At 41.6% G+C, this 18,488-nt stretch overlaps 3 protein-coding genes across 5 annotated transcripts; 1 reads left to right on the forward strand and 2 right to left on the reverse strand.

Annotated features, from left to right (window-relative positions):
- Positions 1–3,602: 3,602 nt before the first annotated feature.
- Positions 3,603–6,751, reverse strand: LOC128878147 (FAD synthase-like). Its single transcript, XM_054126087.1, has 10 exons — positions 6,495–6,751; positions 6,171–6,265; positions 5,980–6,103; positions 5,793–5,905; positions 5,588–5,731; positions 5,367–5,506; positions 5,069–5,272; positions 4,599–4,793; positions 4,163–4,432; positions 3,603–3,998 (listed from the first exon to the last, which is right to left on the reverse strand). The coding sequence occupies exons 1-10, from the start codon at positions 6,613–6,615 to the stop codon at positions 3,995–3,997; spliced, it is 1,410 nt and encodes a 469-aa protein (XP_053982062.1). The 5' UTR covers positions 6,616–6,751; the 3' UTR covers positions 3,603–3,994.
- A 41-nt stretch (positions 6,752–6,792) lies between these two features.
- On the forward strand, positions 6,793–10,338 carry LOC128878146 (probable tRNA (uracil-O(2)-)-methyltransferase). 2 transcript variants are annotated; one of them, XM_054126086.1, is made up of 5 exons: positions 6,793–7,059; positions 7,156–7,341; positions 7,704–7,796; positions 7,887–8,946; positions 9,074–10,338. In XM_054126086.1, exons 3-5 carry the CDS (start codon positions 7,774–7,776, stop codon positions 9,953–9,955), a joined length of 1,965 nt encoding a protein of 654 aa, XP_053982061.1. In that variant the 5' UTR covers positions 6,793–7,059; positions 7,156–7,341; positions 7,704–7,773; the 3' UTR covers positions 9,956–10,338. The 2 variants fall into 2 exon arrangements, with proteins under 2 accessions (XP_053982061.1, XP_053982060.1); XM_054126085.1 differs by having other exon boundaries at positions 6,794–7,059; positions 7,156–7,299.
- LOC128878145 (zinc finger protein 236-like) lies at positions 10,134–18,395 on the reverse strand. Of its 2 annotated transcripts, none has more exons than XM_054126084.1 (24): positions 17,994–18,395; positions 17,790–17,908; positions 17,450–17,719; positions 17,249–17,383; positions 17,000–17,164; positions 16,802–16,933; positions 16,581–16,724; positions 16,334–16,451; positions 15,851–15,993; positions 15,558–15,792; positions 15,391–15,469; positions 15,173–15,308; positions 14,940–15,079; positions 14,489–14,860; positions 14,157–14,391; positions 13,722–14,082; positions 13,532–13,644; positions 13,130–13,411; positions 12,770–13,056; positions 12,478–12,646; positions 12,296–12,408; positions 11,970–12,234; positions 11,623–11,902; positions 10,134–11,534 (listed from the first exon to the last, which is right to left on the reverse strand). In XM_054126084.1, the coding sequence occupies exons 1-24, from the start codon at positions 18,094–18,096 to the stop codon at positions 10,417–10,419; spliced, it is 5,514 nt and encodes a 1,837-aa protein (XP_053982059.1). In that variant the 5' UTR covers positions 18,097–18,395; the 3' UTR covers positions 10,134–10,416. The 2 variants fall into 2 exon arrangements, with proteins under 2 accessions (XP_053982059.1, XP_053982057.1); XM_054126082.1 differs by having other exon boundaries at positions 15,558–15,801.
- Between the last annotated feature and the right edge of the window lie 93 nt (positions 18,396–18,488).

Genomic DNA, 18,488 nt, shown 5'->3' on the forward strand with positions numbered 1-18,488 from the left:
GGGTGTTAGAGGGTGCAACAGGGACCGCGAACTTTAGGGTGGAGGTGGCACGCGAGAGAGTCGAAGCTTGGCTCCGCCTCCGGCACGCGACCAGCACGCGACCATCGCCATCGACCACGCCGTCGCGACGGCCTGGGCCACCGCCGCCGCCGCCGCCGCCACCGCCACCGTCACTACCGCTACCCAGGATCGGCTTTACGTCGACGCGAACGATGCACACCTACTACCTCCTTTCACACAAAATAAAGAAATTATGCAAAATTTAGAAATACAATTAAAGTACGATTATTACCATTTCCGTGACGCGATTAGGCCATCATCTTTATTTCATACAATTTATTTGAAAAATAATCTCGCAAACCATGATTCTCCATCATTTTTAGTTTAGTTTACAAGTTATATTCATTTCAAGTATGATAATGTCATATTTATAACAAGTATAATGAATATAATTTATAAACTAAATGTAAAAAAGCTTCACAATTAAAGAGCAAAAGACGTAAGTTACGACAAAACGACATTGCTCATGGGACGACCAAATAATTAATGCAACAATATCGTCACAGGGGTGCCAAGGCCTGGTCGGATCGGCCCTGCCACTATCGTTACCGTTATCGTTACAGTTACCGTTACCGTCACACCATCGTTTCTTCCATCTCGCCACCAACTTCATCGACGATTACGCAACGCCTGACTCGATATATTACACCTTACCTCTTTCCGGTTCCCGCTCTGCCCATTTTCCTTTTTCTCATTCTCGATCTCTAAACGCCACAAATTCCCTCTTCCTCTCCTTGACCACTCGAAAACGCTTAATTTCCGTCGTCGTACGGGACGTAAAGTCTGAGCGAAACTGACAGCGCGGGGCGACGAAAGATCGAGAAACAAAAACGGAATAAACGCGAAACATTCAACAATAATCCTTTCATCGCAGCGACTTGGTATACGCTATACAGTATACATATACACCGTGTCCATCATTGAATTCGAGATGAACACCCTGTGTGTTATCGATGTTGTGTAGTAAATCATAGGTGACACTACTGTAATTAGTCGCAACTCATAAAAATGCGACCTGATCGACTAGAGTGGCGCCATCTATGCTCCTCCCGACATTTCTGTAGAAACCTTACGATCAAAGAGATTATATAGATAATATTATTATTATTCTATATAATCTTTTTGCTTGCGACTACTTACTTGCTTGGGTTGTTTTGTAATTATGGTAAGGCCCGATGGGCCTACAAGAGGCTCGGGTACCTTGGAATCGCTAAACCCATAGTAAAACTGCGGCCAAACACAGTCACAGCCCCCGAGGAACCTCACGATTGCGATAAGAAACAAACCTTTTCGCATTGAGCTTTTTTTTTATCTCAATTAATAAATTCCCACAACTCTAAGAGTAGTTCTCATTCTTCGAACACGAATATCGGTCGATAAATGAAACTGCTATCGAATATATTGCTATAGTTGTACAGGTCTCTTTAACGCTGCCGCTTTACTGGATTAAGGTGTCGCCGTAATTCATTGTTTTCAAAGCCGAATAAGCTTCAACGATCCTCGCTCAACTAACTATTCTACCGATATTCTGCCTACTTATTCCCTTCTTTGCGACCAAACGAAACGGGAAATAAGACAAACTAGGTTTTGTAGTACAACCAAACGACATTTTCAAGATAATTGAGGTATGGAACTAACAATTTATGGAAATTGTTGCTTTCTTCTCGCGGGTCTAGAAAAAAATACGAAGAAATCACGAACCGATCTACTCTTAATCAATTCACGGACCTCTCGCAATCGGTTAGTCACTCTACCAGTTACCAGCCCAGTTTCTATATTTTCCCAACCTCGTATCCATCGACTTCTTTCCACCCCACTACTACGCAATCAATTTCAAACTCAAATGAAATACTCCAGTGAAATATGAGACTCCCCCTCCTTCTCCCTTACCTTCCCTTCTTCGCTCGGCCAACTTTCTCCATCCCCGCGATTCCTTTCTCCGTTTCGCCGGCGCTCGTGTGTTGCTTCCTTGCTTCCAGATCCAGTGCAGTCGGTCTCCTTTACTTGTCTCTACGATTCGACCAATCGCAGCTACAGCTATTTGTCAACTGTTTGAAACTGTTGCGTTACGCATAGTTTGCTCATTGATTACTCTCGCGCAATATAAAATATAATTCTCATGTACCTATCGCATATCTCTGGACCAATCGAGACAATTTTCGAGAAAATATGTTTCGCGTAAAAACGTTGGCTTGGAACGAGTAGATGCTCCCTAGCGACGAGCATGGAAGGATTTCTCCATATTTTCAATGTTACGATCGAAATCATAAAAACGGGAGTAACCAGCGTGGAATAAGAGCGGAAAGTTTCCGACTGCAAACACGTTGATCAGAGGGGGAATCGTTGAGAATTACAGATAACGGGCAAACGAACAAAGGTAAAAGCAAAGTAACCCGCGGAGGCATAGAAAATGTATGATTCCTTGATGCATCTGGTCTACCTTGGCCGGAGATAATCGAAAATATGAAAAATAGTCTGTGTTCGGAAACTTTTGAGACTCTGGAAGTGTCGAGTGGCGCACGGTATGCGGCCCGTGAACTGCAGAGAACCATGGGCGTTGCTCGGGTTCTCTGGTAGTAGCGATTCATTCCCCTCCTTATCGCCCTCTCTACTATATACCTCCGCCGTTCCACCGACCAACTCGCCCCCTTCTTGGCCCTCCTGCCCCTGCCCCTGCCCCTGCACCTTCCATCCTCACCCCCGTAGGCCGCCCACCGGCCAACTACCACCCACTCTCATTTTAAACTTTCAAAGGAAAAAAGCTAGAAATACTTTAACTCGAAATGAAATTTCAAAAGGATGGAAGGGGCCGACAACGGTTCTCCTCCATGACTCGACTCTACTCCCTCTCCGACGAGCAACCCTCTTTACTTCTTTCTTCCCCGACCGGGCCGACTGAAAAATGTGTAATACGAGCTCGGATACTCTTCCTTCGAGCACAACGAACCACCCACCCACGATTCTCGGATACCTGACATACGTTTTAACCTCACTCTTCGAACTCTCTCTAACGAATTTAACGTAACCATGTGCGCGGACAAAAATCTCTATAACCTCTGCGAGCTAAATTATATTCAGCTTTGGCTACATTTTCCCAAACACTTCCAGCTTAAGGTTACGAAGAAAAAGTCTCGATTACCGGATTACATGTAACGGTGCAACACGTGGCATACACACCACTCATCGTGTCATATTTCTGGAATTTTCCACACGCAACTCTTATCAGTTAGTAGGACTTTACACCGGAAGAGTTTCCCAGTTTAATAAGTATGATACACTAGTTTCAAGGACTTCGCGTTCGTTTTACTTGAATTGCATCGCTGCTCGCGTTCAGACACTTCGTATAAAGTATGAAATATGTGTATCAAGGTACATATCCGGAATAACAGATCTATCGGTCGAGTTTTAATTATTTTTACAGCTAATTCTTTGGATCAGTCGACTATCTGTACCGAATTGTTAACCAGTTATTTTTCACTTGTACAGTACGTATAAAATATTAAAAGGACCCAAATCATAGGGTCTGATAATTTATACGAATATAAGGTTAAATTATGTTCGTTTATACCATTTTGTACATTACTTATTCGTTACACGAGACAAATAATAAATTGCATTTCGATACATTGTACAACAGATCTTTTTCGCTATATCTCTCGACTCGTAAAATCCTCCACGTTTTTATCGCGGATAAATCTATAAATTTGAAGACAGCTAAAAATCCTTGATACAAATGGGAGCCATGAATATATAAAAATTTTCCAACTATGAAGCGGTCTTTATTTTCCCTTTCATCGTCTGCATGTTTATTTACTGCGATGGATAGTTATCGACGAATTACGAAATTCGATTTGAATTGAGCATGATCACTTCTGATTCCAGTTTCATTGACATTGCAAATCCTTATCCGATTTTCTCGTTTGTTATCCATTTCCTACCTACAAAAACAGATGCGCTCGTGTGTGTACAAGAGGGTGGGGAACAACGTTCGAGCATGCGCTACCACACACACACACACACACACACACACAAAAAACAAACACACAGAAGGAGCGCGTGCGCCTACAAGTACACAGAGGGAGGGATAATTTTTCTTCCTTACCGCGCCAATTGAGTTTCACCTGTCGTATAATAAGGTAAAGAGAGAGAGACTACGAAACTTGAAACATCTTCGTCCGACCAGTCGATAAGAGGGAAATGTATTTGCACGGGAGATTTGTTGTCACTGAATCGTGTAAGATTCTCGTAAATCTCTTTTTCATTGCTATTCGAACGTTTTCCAAGCAGCAATATTTGCAATTCCGGTCGCGATGCAATCAATCGACAAATGTCACTTTCATTGCTTCGCAGACTATATAATTCGACATTGTACCTACCAAATCAATTGCAAGGAGTTGGTACTCGTCTAGTATGTAAAACAGATATGAACAAAATAGTTGTCCAGATAAAAATTTCGAGTAACGGTAAGAACAAATCGCGATTTTATCTAAACGAAATTTTGTTCACTTCTAAGGCAGTTAACTGGCTGTTGTACCTACCGATCACTAATTTCTCGAAGAAATTCAATCATACCAGATTCTAAATGATCAAAATTAAAGTAGAATGCATGCAATTTCGACTTAGAACTCTGTCGCAGTTTACAATTGGCGACACGTGCAAGATGCACCATGACGATCGATTCGTCGCTGCCGTCCAAATATATCCATACTTCTTCAGGTTTCTGATAATAATTTCTGAAAGGACAAACAGAGAACAGAAGAGAAGAAATTTCGATGGCACTTGGAACGTACAATTGTTCGCGAAAATATTCGAGTGCATCTAAAATTGTTAACGCATAAAATTTAAACTTTAGACTCGAGTTTTTAAAATAGTACTGTAACGACATTTTCGGATCTAAAGTGTGCGTTTCATTTGTTAACTACTTTAAATGCAAGCGTTGGAATACATTCGCGAACAACTGTAGCTATAAAAGTAATCGATACTTTTTTTCCAGTTGAAGAGGCATTACACAAATTTCTCGAAGGAACTCTCGTGAATCGATCGACGTTGAGGCTGTCGAAGCAACTTCTCGTACTTTGCGAGACAATCGACGTGGGGCGTGCGATCGTATTCCACCAGTGCATCGGTAGAAATACGTTCGCAAAACATTCTTCTTGCTGTTTCGGTGTCCTCCTCGTTCTCGCTTTCTATGGTAACGCGAGCTTTGTAATACCTGTAAGAAACAATTCGAGTCGTTCTGAAATTATTGAAACAACAAATTTTGCCAACACAAAAGTAATCGACTTCATTTTCATCGAATTCATTACCTGCTATGTTCCGGGTACGATCCAAAGGAAACATTTGGACACTCCTGTACAACCGCGGTTAAAACATTCGCGAACGATTCTTCGTTCGCGTTTACGTAAACTTCAGCTGTAGCGAAGCGTCTGTAGAAAGCGAAAAACTCCTAGAAAGATAAAACTTTTATTATTCGAATAAAGCCCTGCCTATCTTCGTTTAGAAATCTGAAAATTGTTGTTAGTCGTACTTTGCATAAAGCTTGAAAACTAGATTCAAAAAATTTGGGTGATCCAGGGAAAACGAAAACGTTCCGCATTACTATGCAGGGATAAGGAAAGGGTTGTCCTGTGGCTTCGTTTATTCCAAACTTAAGCTCGGATTTAGTCGGCACCTGGAAAAAGATGGCACGTTTGTTTCGACTGTTAAATAATTACATAAATACCACCACTTACATATGCCATTTTGTAACTAGGGGATGGAAAATTTTTACAACCAAAGCGATTCTTCACAATCTCCACCAGTGTGGAATGATAGTGTAACGTGTCATGGAAAGCCAATGCCACAGCTGTAAATTACAATTGTGTCAAGAAACTATACTATCGTATATATTCATTTGTATATATATATTTTGTTAATTACCTTCGTACGTAACGTCGTCGTGAGTTGGTCCTATACCACCAGTTGTGAAAACATAGTTGTATTTTTCAGAGAAATGTTTTATTTCCTCTGCGATATCTTCGGTATTGTCTCGTACAACTGAAATCTGTAAATGTAAAATTTATTATAAGTGGATGTACAACAAAAGTAGTTAAGTACAAGGAGGAACTAACTTTCTGAACCTTGACTCCGTGCTTGTACAACAAACTGCATGCGTAAAAAGAATTAGTATCTTTCACTTGAGCTTTCAGAATTTCATCCCCTATGACTGAAAGATATAAAACCATATAATGTCAAACAGAGGGAATAACGCAAATGTGTAAATTCAGTATTTATTGATTTTTAGGATAATGACTTTTGAAAGAATGTCTTAAAGACCAATGAATAATGAATTTGCAATGTATATTGTATGAAATAATTAAGAGGTCAAATAACAAGGAATTTCTGTTGAATGATTATAAATAGAAAAAATGAACAGGTGTTTATGTCAACATTACCGATTATACCAGCAGTCGGGTGTTTCCCACTGTTTTTGTGTCGTACCAACATTGCGTCCACGGTAATTCGTCCATGGTATTTCGATAAAATATTCGCCACACGTCGACATAAGTGTATCATAACGCTTTAACCTTAACATTAACAATGGTCCAAGATCCAACAATGTCGCTAAAGAATGCCATTGCCATGCAGCGCCGCTAAACCTGAACGCCCCCAAACCAACGGCTATGCCTATATGTATTCAAGGTTATCGAAGAGGGATAAAAATATAACTATTTATTGGGTTGCGACCAGTTACGAATGGTTTGAATGGTTACAAACGTTCTCGTAGATCAAAAAGCGTATTCTTGCAGAAACTCTCATAATTACTGTAACTTCATTACACCTGCTCGTCGACGATATTTTTTTTATCCATCGATTCGACTAACCATCTATTATGTTTACGTTCTGGAAGCAAACTCGTATTTTGTCTTAACATTCGTAACAAAACTGAAACCAATATTAATAAAAATAGAAAAGAACGAAAAAAGATCAAGGACCACGAACAAACTTAAGATTCTTAAGGTTAAGATTCTTTTTTCGAACTTGCAGATTGCACTCGATTGTCTTTACAAAGTTGGAATTACATAAACGATAAATGCTTTTTAAATTATTTCTTAGTTCCAAGTTTCTATCGAGATGGCTAGCGCAAAGCTGCGGGAAATTGCTCTGAATTCACCGAGACTGCTTTATAAATTTCTTTTACGCGAATGTGAGAGGTTACCGAAGGAGGCACAACAGTTTTACAAACATTCGATTAAGCAGGTAAATTCCACAGAGATCCTAAAAGAGTGGAACATGATTCAGGTATGAATTAAACACGTGGTCGCATCTATTCAGAAATAAGTAACATAACCTCTTCAGGGTCATATGTTCTACATAACACATATTCTATATATGTATTTTCTCGAATGCTTGTCAAAATGACTTTTATCTTATAATTAACGATATAATCACCATTATTATCTGTATTATCTGTAACACTTTGCCACCTTGTCTCCAAAAATTTGATGCTTCGCTTAAATTTTTCCATTTCTATCGTTTTTAGAGGACAAGTTATTCAAGGTGATTCGTTAAATAGTTCCACTATATTGCAATACATTTTGTATGTTCAGTCCAAAACCTCTCTAATCGTCGCTTAATAAACTACCGCTACCTTTCGTTCGCAGAGTTACAAACAGCATGTAATCGAATCAGATGAGGAACGTGTTCGAGAAATCATGGAAAAAGCAGTAAAGGATGCAGATTGGATTATCAATAAAGTATCTTATACTTCTAACGTTATTACTCCATGCTCTGAATATATGTTTCTTGTACATTGCGATAATTAATCTTTTTTACTTGATTTTTAGTATACCAAAGGTAAAAAAATTAACAAAGAGAAATAAGAGCAAGAAAGAACTCCTTCAACTGTACGTAGATGTGTTTTACATATTTGTATTTCATTTAAAAAATTTGAACCGTGTCGTTCGAAAGATGGAGTTTAAGACGTTAATACATGGAGAAACTGGCGCCAGTTCGTCGCAGTTCTGGAAAGCCATCGACATTTGGTGTCGTAATCCGCAGGTTGTTAACCGGAGGCTATTAGCGTGCGTGGAAATATTGAATATAGAAATCGGCTATGATATTTTCGAAATTTTCCAACGTATCAATGCCTTGGACTGCTCGTTCCTAACTGCAAACCACAATGTAGATGATATCGGCAAAAAAATGTTATTAGACATGTTACATATTTCTGAAGGAGCATCTGTTACACAAGGTAACAAAACTGTTTTATACGTAACAAAGCAATTGCCGCGTATACCACATTTATTCTCTCCTGGCATTGAATTTTCACTGTTGGAGAAGCAAGAGAATCGCGTGATAAACATTCACAAAACCTTTTTCGCGGAGAAACGGTCTCTCGGTCCCAGAAAAGGATACATGATACACCAAGAAAAAGATGGTTGTACATCTGTAAGTGTGTATCAATCGAAGAACGCCGAACACGATCCAAGTATGGAATGGTTAGAGAAGAAGCTGTTCCCGTGTATGTTGAAATGGATGAAAAGCGAAACGAAGTCAAATTCGGTGCGTCTGCCTTCGTTGAGCCTAGTGTCAACCGAAAAGTACGCGACGCTGTACTGCGACTTGAAAGAAAAGTATAGCGCGAAATTGATCAAGAATTGGCCCGAAAATACGGATCCCATGAAATTCGTTTACGAAGACATCGCGATTGCTGCTTACCTATTATTGTTGTGGGGGAAAGAGAGATCGGAGAAAGGAACCAAGAATTTACAATCGTTTTTAGATTTAGGATGCGGCAATGGTTTACTCGTGTATATCCTGTGCAACGAAGGTCACCGCGGGTTGGGAATCGACTTGCGAAGGAGGAAAATTTGGGACTTGTATCCACCCGAAATTCCACTCGAAGTACGTACAAATTTACTAGTTGAACTTGGCAAATTTATCTAAGCAACCTTAGTAAACCTTAGCAACGAGCTCGACTAGGAGCCAAGTGGCGCATCGAATCAAAAATACATTGAATTATTTCGCCTAGGTCAGCACGATCATTCCATCCTCAACGACCGTGTACCCAGGAGTCGATTGGATCATAGGAAACCATTCGGATGAATTGACACCGTGGATTCCAGTGATCGCCGCACGCAGCTCCGCTGACTGTCGTTTCTTCTTGCTACCTTGTTGTCCGTACGAACTCGACGGCACCAAGTACCAAAGACACTCTGCATCGAAGAGTCAATACTCGGAGTACATCGATTACGTGCGAAGCGTATGCGAGGAATGTGGATTTGTAACGCACACAGACAAATTAAGAATTCCTTCTACCAAGCGAATCTGTTTGATCGGATGGAGGAGGATACCGGAGGACGTAGAGACAAGAGAGAATCGTATTCAAGAAATGATAAGCGCCAAGACAACTTTTGTTCGACAAAAGAACGAGACGAACGAAACACGTGAAACCGACGGATGGACTTGCGATTTTAAACCGAGGGCCACCGTGGAGAAAGTACGAAATTGCACGCAGCTGGATAAAACTTTGATCGCGGATATCGTTAACATGGTAGCGAATCAATTACTTGAAGAAGGTCGTGCCATATCGGTCGAGGAAACACCTAGGAGAACGTGGAACGCTGGTCGATGCCTGGAGCTACGGCAAATCGCGGAATCCATTCCAAGAGAAATTATGATACGCTTGAGGAAAGAGTGCGGCGGTCTTCAAACTTTGCTCAAAAATCACAGGCACGTGTTTCGAGTTGCGCAAGGGAAAGTCGAGTTTCGAATTCCCGGAGGAGAAGGAATCGTCGAGAAGTCGAGGAAAAAGGACTTTCTTCCACGGACAAAAGTTAAGCCCTGTTGGTTTCATGAAAATCATCCGAATGGTTGTCCCACTACCGAAACTAAATGCAATTTCAAACATTAATATGAAGGGATCGGTAGCATTAAGTGCACGTAAATAAAAAGCAGAAATAGTAGGACTTTGTTAGTCATTTATAATTTATTTGCACTCGATGCAACTAACTCCCTCGTGTTGATTACTTTGGACTGAATTAAAATATACTTACCGTACTTATGTAACGAAAACATTAATGGCTTGATGATCGAGCAACCCTGTCAATTTACAACGTACATTACACGATAGAAATTTCCTTTTATTTTTATACAAACACTAGCAATCGAATGCACTCTGTACATCGAACACGACGAGTCTATTACTCGCGGATGCGCAAACTAACGACTTGTGGCTTGTTGTGTATAAGAAAAACGTTGAATATACATATATTATTGTCTTTATCGTTCAATCGATATTATGTTCCTCATGTTTTTTGAAGAAAATATTTGGTTCGAAATAAAAAACGAATAATACCCTTCCATTGGATGTTATTACTTGAGGAACTCAACGAACGATATGTCGTCCAAATTGAGACTTTTTCCATCGGCGAAGTTGCCTTGAAGGGTTTTGGGGAGACCCAAGGTTTGTCGCGTGCGCTTCAATTTCTTCGTGTCGACGGTCACATCCAACTGATGAACGCGCTTCACGTGTGTTCGGAGATTACCCTTCTGCGTGAAAGAATATTCGCAGTGCGGGCATGGATAAGGACGATCCCCCGTGTGATGTTTTTCGTGCATCTGTAAGGTTGACTTCTGGGCAAACGATTTGGCGCACAGCTCGCACTTGTACGGTCGTTCGCCTGTGTGAATTCGTTTGTGTCTTTCGACTTGATAAGGTTTCGTGAACGTTTTCCCGCAAACGTCGCACTCTTTCTTGGACGAAGTTCCTTTGGCTGGTTTCGATGGAGGCCTGACAACAGTCGGAGCCTTCGAGAACGTTTCCATAGACGTCGTGGCTGCTACGCTTAACAAGCAATTATTCGATTGCAAATGATACGGCGACGAGAGTTGCGCTTTCAACATTTGCCCTATATGAATCGCTTCCTTAGTCTCGTCGTTGCCAGTATCAGCTGTGATGTTCAGCGTCGATACGCACGTGGAATCGGTAACTATAGAGGAACGATTATGGGGTATATCGGTTGACGATGATTGGGGTAGCAAGGATTCCTCGGTTTGAATGGTAACGAGACCATTTGTCAGAAGGAAATTCAAGTTGGCGACTAGCTGATTGCCTTCGGTCAAGGATAATACCGGGTTACCATTCGTCATAGCAGCACCATCGGTGTCGAAGGTAATTTGATCGGCCAAGCAGCCAGCCGTTGCGTCAACGTTTATCGTCTCCAAGTGAGAATAGTCGGTTGTAGTTGTTTGCGCGAGTTGTTCGTGGTGAAGCTGTTGCTCGTTTTCGAAGGTATTCATCTTTTCTTCGCTTGCGTCGCCACACTTGGCGATGTCAGCCACGACTTCCGCTATAGCCGCGACTTTCATGTGCCTCTGTTTCCTCTTAGGGCTGCCTTTGTGTTCCCGCGCGTGCTTCAACAAATGCACCTTTCTGTGACCCGAAGTCCGGAATCTCGAATCGCAGACAGGACATTTGAACGGTTTCGAACCTAAAGAAAAACGCACGAGACTGGTTGAGTTGGGTTCCACTTGGAATGCAGAAAGTAATTGTTACCCAAATTCTTAACTTATATTCACCTGTATGCAATCGCATGTGAACTTTCAGGCTACCCTTCGTAGCGAACAGACTGCTGCAAACGTGACAACGAAAGGTTTTCTTGCCCGTGTGAACTTTCGTGTGCGAATCTAAAGTACACTTTACGGCGAAACTTTTGTTGCAAAAATCACACTTGTATGGTCGTTCACCCGTATGCGTGCGCACGTGCCTTATGAGATCACTCGGTTTGCGAAATGTTTTCGGGCAGTACTTGCACTTATTCGTATACTCCTTTCGTACTTTTTTCTCCGCCAAAGCATTCTGAAACATTAACGCTCGATAGTTTTCGCAGCCATAAAAGGAACCCGTTGTAAATAATTCGACTTACTTTCACGCGATCCATCACTTCCTTCTCTGCTACCGTATCCAGCAGGACCCTTTCGGAGACGGTGGAATCAGGATCTATCACGATATCGTTTAACGGCGAATCAACGTCTACGATCGCCCTCATCTCCGATGGAACTGGATTCTCTGGAGTACCGGTATTCAATTCTGATATCGTGTTCCACCTCGAGGTCTCGTGAATTCTACTGTGCGATCGAAGCTGTGTTTTACTGTTGAAATATTTCTCGCAAGACTGGCACTTCCATGGTCTATGGAAAAAACGATAGATTCTAGCGTTGATTAGCTATTTAAAATAGTACAACTACTCACTGTTTATTAACGTGGATCTTGGAATGTCGGTTCAATCCACCATTAGTGCAAAATCTCGACGAGCATTCCGTGCACTGATATTCCTTTGTCCCGCGATGGATCTTCAAATGCTCCTGCAAATATACTCGGAACGTTATACTTGCTACCAAGTACGTTACCAATTACTTATCCATTATTATTACCTTCAGCCTAGTTGCCGTGAATCCTTGCTGACTACACATATGACACTGCAACAGAGATTTCCCTGGTGACGTTTGACCCGCGTTAGCATCGATGGTTCCCGTGACTTCGGACATGGGATGCACTTTTAACGGAACCTTCGAATCGTGCGTCGTTCCTCGATACTCTTCTCTACGCAAATCATATCCGTACAATTGCTATTCATTCGCTCATGGAAGGGAACCGCTTTCTACCTACATAATAATGTGACAAAACAAGAGTAGAGAGGAGCGTAACGAAACAGCCAAGACTTACGTTAAGAGTATTCGATCGATCGAGCATCGTTCCTGGCCGTTGCCTCTGTCAGTCTCGTTCACACCCAATTCGTTCGGCGTTGGTTCCTTGCCTGAAAGACTCTGCTCAGAAATAAGCACTACCGCCTGCATACACCTACCCGATTGGTCTCTGTTCACGTTCTCAGGCGACGTAACGGAAACAGAGAGTCTGTGTTCTTCCTTTGCTGTCCTGGGCAATATGCTCGCCATACTCGTCGAATTGCTCGCGTTCAGGCTGATACTGTCCAATCCAATTTCAGTATCCGTCTGAAAGGTTAAGTCTGCGTTGAATCAACGAGTTCCCTTCGCTGCATATTTCCGAATCGCGTATCGATCTCACTTGCAACGCGATATGATCCATCTCGAACGAATCTAGCTGCGACGCGAACACATGGTCCTCGGCCGGCTCTATGTTGTTGTTGTTGTTGTTGTTACCGTTGTTGTTGTTGTTATTTTCATAGATAACATTCAAGACAGGTTGCTGGTGGTGTTGTTCTTTTGAATGTTCGAGGCCGCTGCTCGCACCACTCATATGTTTCGAATGATTACCGCCTAGGCTTAGATTCATTCCTATATTAAACAGTTGCTGGTTCAACGTTTCTTCTATTTCTCGTATGCTCTCCTGTAAGTCGAATACATTTTTCTTTTTTAATAAGACATTCACAGGAATTTCGTAGCCTCATTTATCGTTACTATAATTGAGACATTCTGTATATATCTATACACATTTGTATATATATACCGGCGTGAGAGCTTGCTCCGCAGAATAAACAGGTAACGTGACCGAACCGGCTTCGTCAGCGTGTAACATCTGCGAATTTTCAAGATTCGTTATCGGCACTTCCGACATGTTTTCTGAAAATTAATTTCAATAAAATCCGAGACAAAAGTTCCTCGACACAATCGATTCCTCGGTATAATTTGGTACGTACGGTTGATAATCGTTGAATTATCACAGCTCGTTGGTAAAAGCGACCTCATACTATCCTTTTCCTCGGTTACAGATTGAAATTGGTCGGGGAAAGCTTGCGAGAAGTCTGTCCCGATGTGAGGTTGAAAAGATATCTCAACAGGTCCGAGTCGAGAAAGCGCGAGATTATCCGAAAATGTGGACGAGGGAGACGTGACGATGGTGGCAGTGGTTGTAGCAATGGCGACGGCAGTGGTACCGTTAACAGAGAAATCCGTCGAGCAACTAGGCGACCCGGAAGCTGTTCCTTGTTTCGAAGATTCTCTCTGGTTTAACTTATTTGTGTCCCGTTCTCTGATTTCGATCTTTTGTTGTTCTAATTGCTACAGATCAAAAGGAAAAAAACGATGGTTCATCGTCGATGGCGACACAACCTTTCTTTCTACGGCAGACGTACCCGTTGCGCCAACTCGTGCTTATGTATTTTCATATGCTTCCGGCAATTTACGTAAGTCTTGAACGTCTTGTGACAATATGGACACATGTATGGCCTTTTGTTACTGTGAGTGACTAAATGCCTCTTCATGCTGCTCTGCGTAGAAAATTTCGCGTTACAGATGGAACAACCGTAGGGCCTCGAGTCCTCGTGCGTATGCAAATGTGACTTCAGAACGCTGTTCGACGTGAACCTCCTGAAACAATCGACGAGTAGTTTGTTAGCAAGCTTAGATTAGAAAAATAAGAGTAATACATGTTAAGAAAAAGTAATTGTATCGTTTGCTAATGCACCTGTCGCACTTGGTGCACTTGTAAGGACGTTCTCCCGTGTGTCTACGATGATGCTGCTTCAGATGACTGATTTTTCGAAACGCTGCTTGACACACCCAGCATTTGTGCGGTCTGGCTGGATCGGTCGCCGCGTCGAAAGCACGTTTCTCCTTAGAAGGTACCTGCGCCACGCATATTTTGTTACCCGTGTCGCTGATTACCAACGGCTCTTCCAGGACCACTTGGGTCACCAGACTCTCTGCCTCGGCAGATATTTTCAATTTGTTCTTCGCATGGTTTTTTGGCCTTTTACTGGAAGAACTACCTACAACACCGACAATCTCATCGTCGCCAACTGTTTTCCCGAAACAATCCTTGAATTTCGCGTGCAATCTAAAATAGGACAGGTGTACATACGTATTGCCACCGACTGGATGATCAGTTTTAAAGGTACAACGGAAGAAATACCCACCTGGTATGGGCAACTAAACTACCATGGCAGGTAAATGTTTTATCGCAAGAAACGCAAGCGTATCTTTTAGTACCCGTGTGCGTACGTTCGTGCGCTATCATAGTCGACTTCAAAGCGAACGAACGATAACAATGCGCACACTAAAAAGAGATTTAACCATATTACTTTACGAATGGGCAAAGTTTTCCCATAGATGCGTCATTGTTTTCTTTTATTTTTATTTGCGTCCTTACCTTAAAAGGTTTCTCTTGCGTATGTACGCGTAAGTGACGTATCAAATCCGATGGTTTTTTGAATTCCTTGTGGCAAAAAGAACACGCGTACCACCTCACGTTTCCTACGCATCGTTGCTTTATCGTCAAGTATTTCCTATGACAAACAAATGGATAGATAATAAGTAGTCGTATAATAATAAATAAAGGATTTTCTTTAAACTCGTAAAAATGTTTACCTCGTGCCACCGTCGGGTCCTCTGTCCAACAAGGTTACAAAATTAGTACGTGCCCCGACCTTTTTCGTTTCCAATGTACCTTTGACAAACAAGCTTCGTAAACGAGACAGCACTAATTGAAAGTAAGTTGGTCATGATCTGTCAGTGGTCTCGAGCGTATGGCGTACCTTCGGATAGAGTTTTGTTTTTACTAGGAAGGCCACTGTTTTTCAGTGCCTGCTGCAGGATATCTTTTTTCGTCGCGATTCCCGACAACATATTTGCGTCTAAATTCGCTGCTTTTTGGACTTGGTTCCCGTTCGATTCCAAAGACGCCAGCTGAGTCATAACGCTGTTCACTGTTGCCCGAATATCGGACTCCATCGCATCGGCACAGTCGGTGTCATCGATGCTAGCGCTCTCCTGAAAGTCCTACATCCCTCAATCTAATATTCGCGAGTCGATCTTAATCGCGATTTACCTCGTTCACATCCGTGTGCATGCGTTTCATGTGACCGTTTAAACTGCCAAGCTTTTTAAATACGCACGAACAATAATTGCATCCGTATATAGGCTCTCCCTCTGGCACGTTGTGGACTCTCATTATATGAGCATTCAAATTACCTACGGGTAAATCAAAACAACATGCAGTTAACGTTAAAAAACAAGTTTCTTTAAAGACCGACTAACTTGACTAGCTTTTTGTTGTGTATTTAGCGATGATAGTTGTCGAAGAAATATAATTATCGGATTTGCCAAAACAATGTTTTTTCTAATATGTCGAAATAACGAAATAGTAAAAGATTCGACGATTTATCTGATCGATTTTATAACAGTGTCCGTGTAACGCGTGTCGCGCTTCTCTCCGAACCAACTCAAACCAGCATGCATACACGTCCGTTGAAAATCACCACGATGCAAAAATAAGAATATTTTCTATGTTAAAGAAGAGCCATCAATTTACCTTTTTGACTAAATTTGGCGTTACAAAGCTCGCAGGCATGAGGTCGGATACCGTTATGTTGCCACGTATGAATTTGCAGCGAATTCTTCTGCGTAAATGCACGACCGCACACTGTACACTGCGAGAACGAATGCAAACCAAGTCACACGAATAAGATAGGTTTACAAGAATCGATAGCGTAAGCTAGCTATTTTTTCCAGATCGAACTATTTTATTCTTAGCGTTTATCAATGTAGGATGAATATACCTTGAAAGGTTTTTCACCCGTGTGAACCCTAATGTGACGCATCAATTGGCTTGGCTTCTGGAAGGATTTCAAACATATCGTGCATTTGTACATCGTTTTGTGTTTCGCTCCTCTTTTTGTCTGCTTTACTATTTTTGTCTGCAGCTAGGAAATGCAATAATTTGTAAGTGAGAAATTCGCAACAAAAGAAGCGTTCGTAACATCAAACTGTTACAGCTTACCCTGTAATGTTCGCGAATATGAAGCCTATACAGAGCTGGCTGACCAAACTGTTTATTACACAGCTTACACTTCCGTGCCTCTTCGGTTATCCATTTCTCCCCGTGAAGTTTGAAATGCGCGTCTAATTGAGTCTACAATGTTTACACAAATCAGCGAATAAAGTCTTGTCTCTATGCAATTTCAATGCTGAAACTTACTTTGGTCGAGAAAGCGTCTTCGCATTCCGTACAGAATAAATTTTCTTCTTTCTCGTGCAACAACATGTGAGACTTTAAACTGGCCATTCGCGCAAATTTTCTACCGCATTCGGGACATTTTGGTTCGCCTGTATTATGCGTTGCCATGTGAAGGGTAAAATTTGTCTGTAAATGTATGAAACGTTCAATAACGGCGATAATACTGTTTCCATCAAAGTTAGCGGATGGACGAAAACGTTGTCGAATTACCGGTACGTTGAACGACGCGGAACATTTTGGACATCGATGCGGTTTCTCCTCCGCATGATTCTCCATGTGTCTTCTATACAATGATTGTTTAGTAAATTCTTGTTGACAAATATCGCATTGCAAACTCTCTTTGCCCTAACATCGAAAAACCATATTTATTACTTAATCTTACAAAAATTTACATAAATAAAGACGACGTACTTTCGAGGAAATCGCCGTGCTCTTCCTTGGCCTTCCAGGGCTATTTCTTTTCGTGGTTGTGGAAGCCTGTCCTTTTTGAATTTCACAGGTCTTTTGGTTAAGTATCGAATTATCGATAACAGATTCACAAGTGCGAGATAACTCATGTTTCGTCTCTAAGTGTGGTCGAGATTTCTCTTGTCTAGAAACATCGGGATCGATTTCAAGAATTTGCTGAGATCGATGGAGTTCCGATCCGTCGATATCTTCCAAGCTAATATGAAATCCAGGCTGAAAAGACATAATATCAGAAAAAATCTTTTTTTAAAAGATAAAATACAGTGGAAAAAGAAAAACTTACAGACTGAAGGATCAAATTTCCATTAAAATTCTTCACATCCATCAAGGAGGTAGCTATGCTACTTTGACCGATGAGCGTAACTGGGGTTGCAACAATTTCCAGCATACCATCCTTGTGTTCTGAGGATAGAAGGTATAAATACAAGGTATTGTAAAAAATACAGGTTGGTGTTACTTGTGATTTCCATCGACAAATGTTTTCTACCTGTCACTGCCAGAAGCGTTCTGCCATCCTCGGTGGCAACCAAGTTTATTGGAACTGCTTCAACGTGAGAAGAGTCCGTGATTATACCGTGTCGAGTCAACATTTTTTCTCCGAATCAAAGTATTCGATCGACGGTGAAAATATTTCGTCGACACTCGTACAACGACGACGGTGGCGATGATATCTTCAAGCACTGGGTATATTTACGGATGCCTTCCACCATTTTAAATCCCTGAGAAACTTTCGAAACATTTCGTACATTTCCAACTGTCTCGAGGGATGCATAATTCACTTCTTTATGGTAAACGAACTTAACCTATACAGAAACAGGTTAATCAGTAAAAGGCGTCGTTAATTTCAGCCGTGGTGGTCGTGGTCGTGGTCGTGGGCAGGGGTTCCAAGCTCACCATTGTCATCACGTATCGAAAGTTGGTATGTATATGTACCAAATTTGTAGCGCCACGTGGGAACAATTCACCCAACTAAAATGTGGAG

This window comes from Hylaeus volcanicus, chromosome 6 (genome assembly GCF_026283585.1).
Source record: "Hylaeus volcanicus isolate JK05 chromosome 6, UHH_iyHylVolc1.0_haploid, whole genome shotgun sequence".
Taxonomy (NCBI): Eukaryota; Metazoa; Arthropoda; class Insecta; order Hymenoptera; family Colletidae; genus Hylaeus; species Hylaeus volcanicus.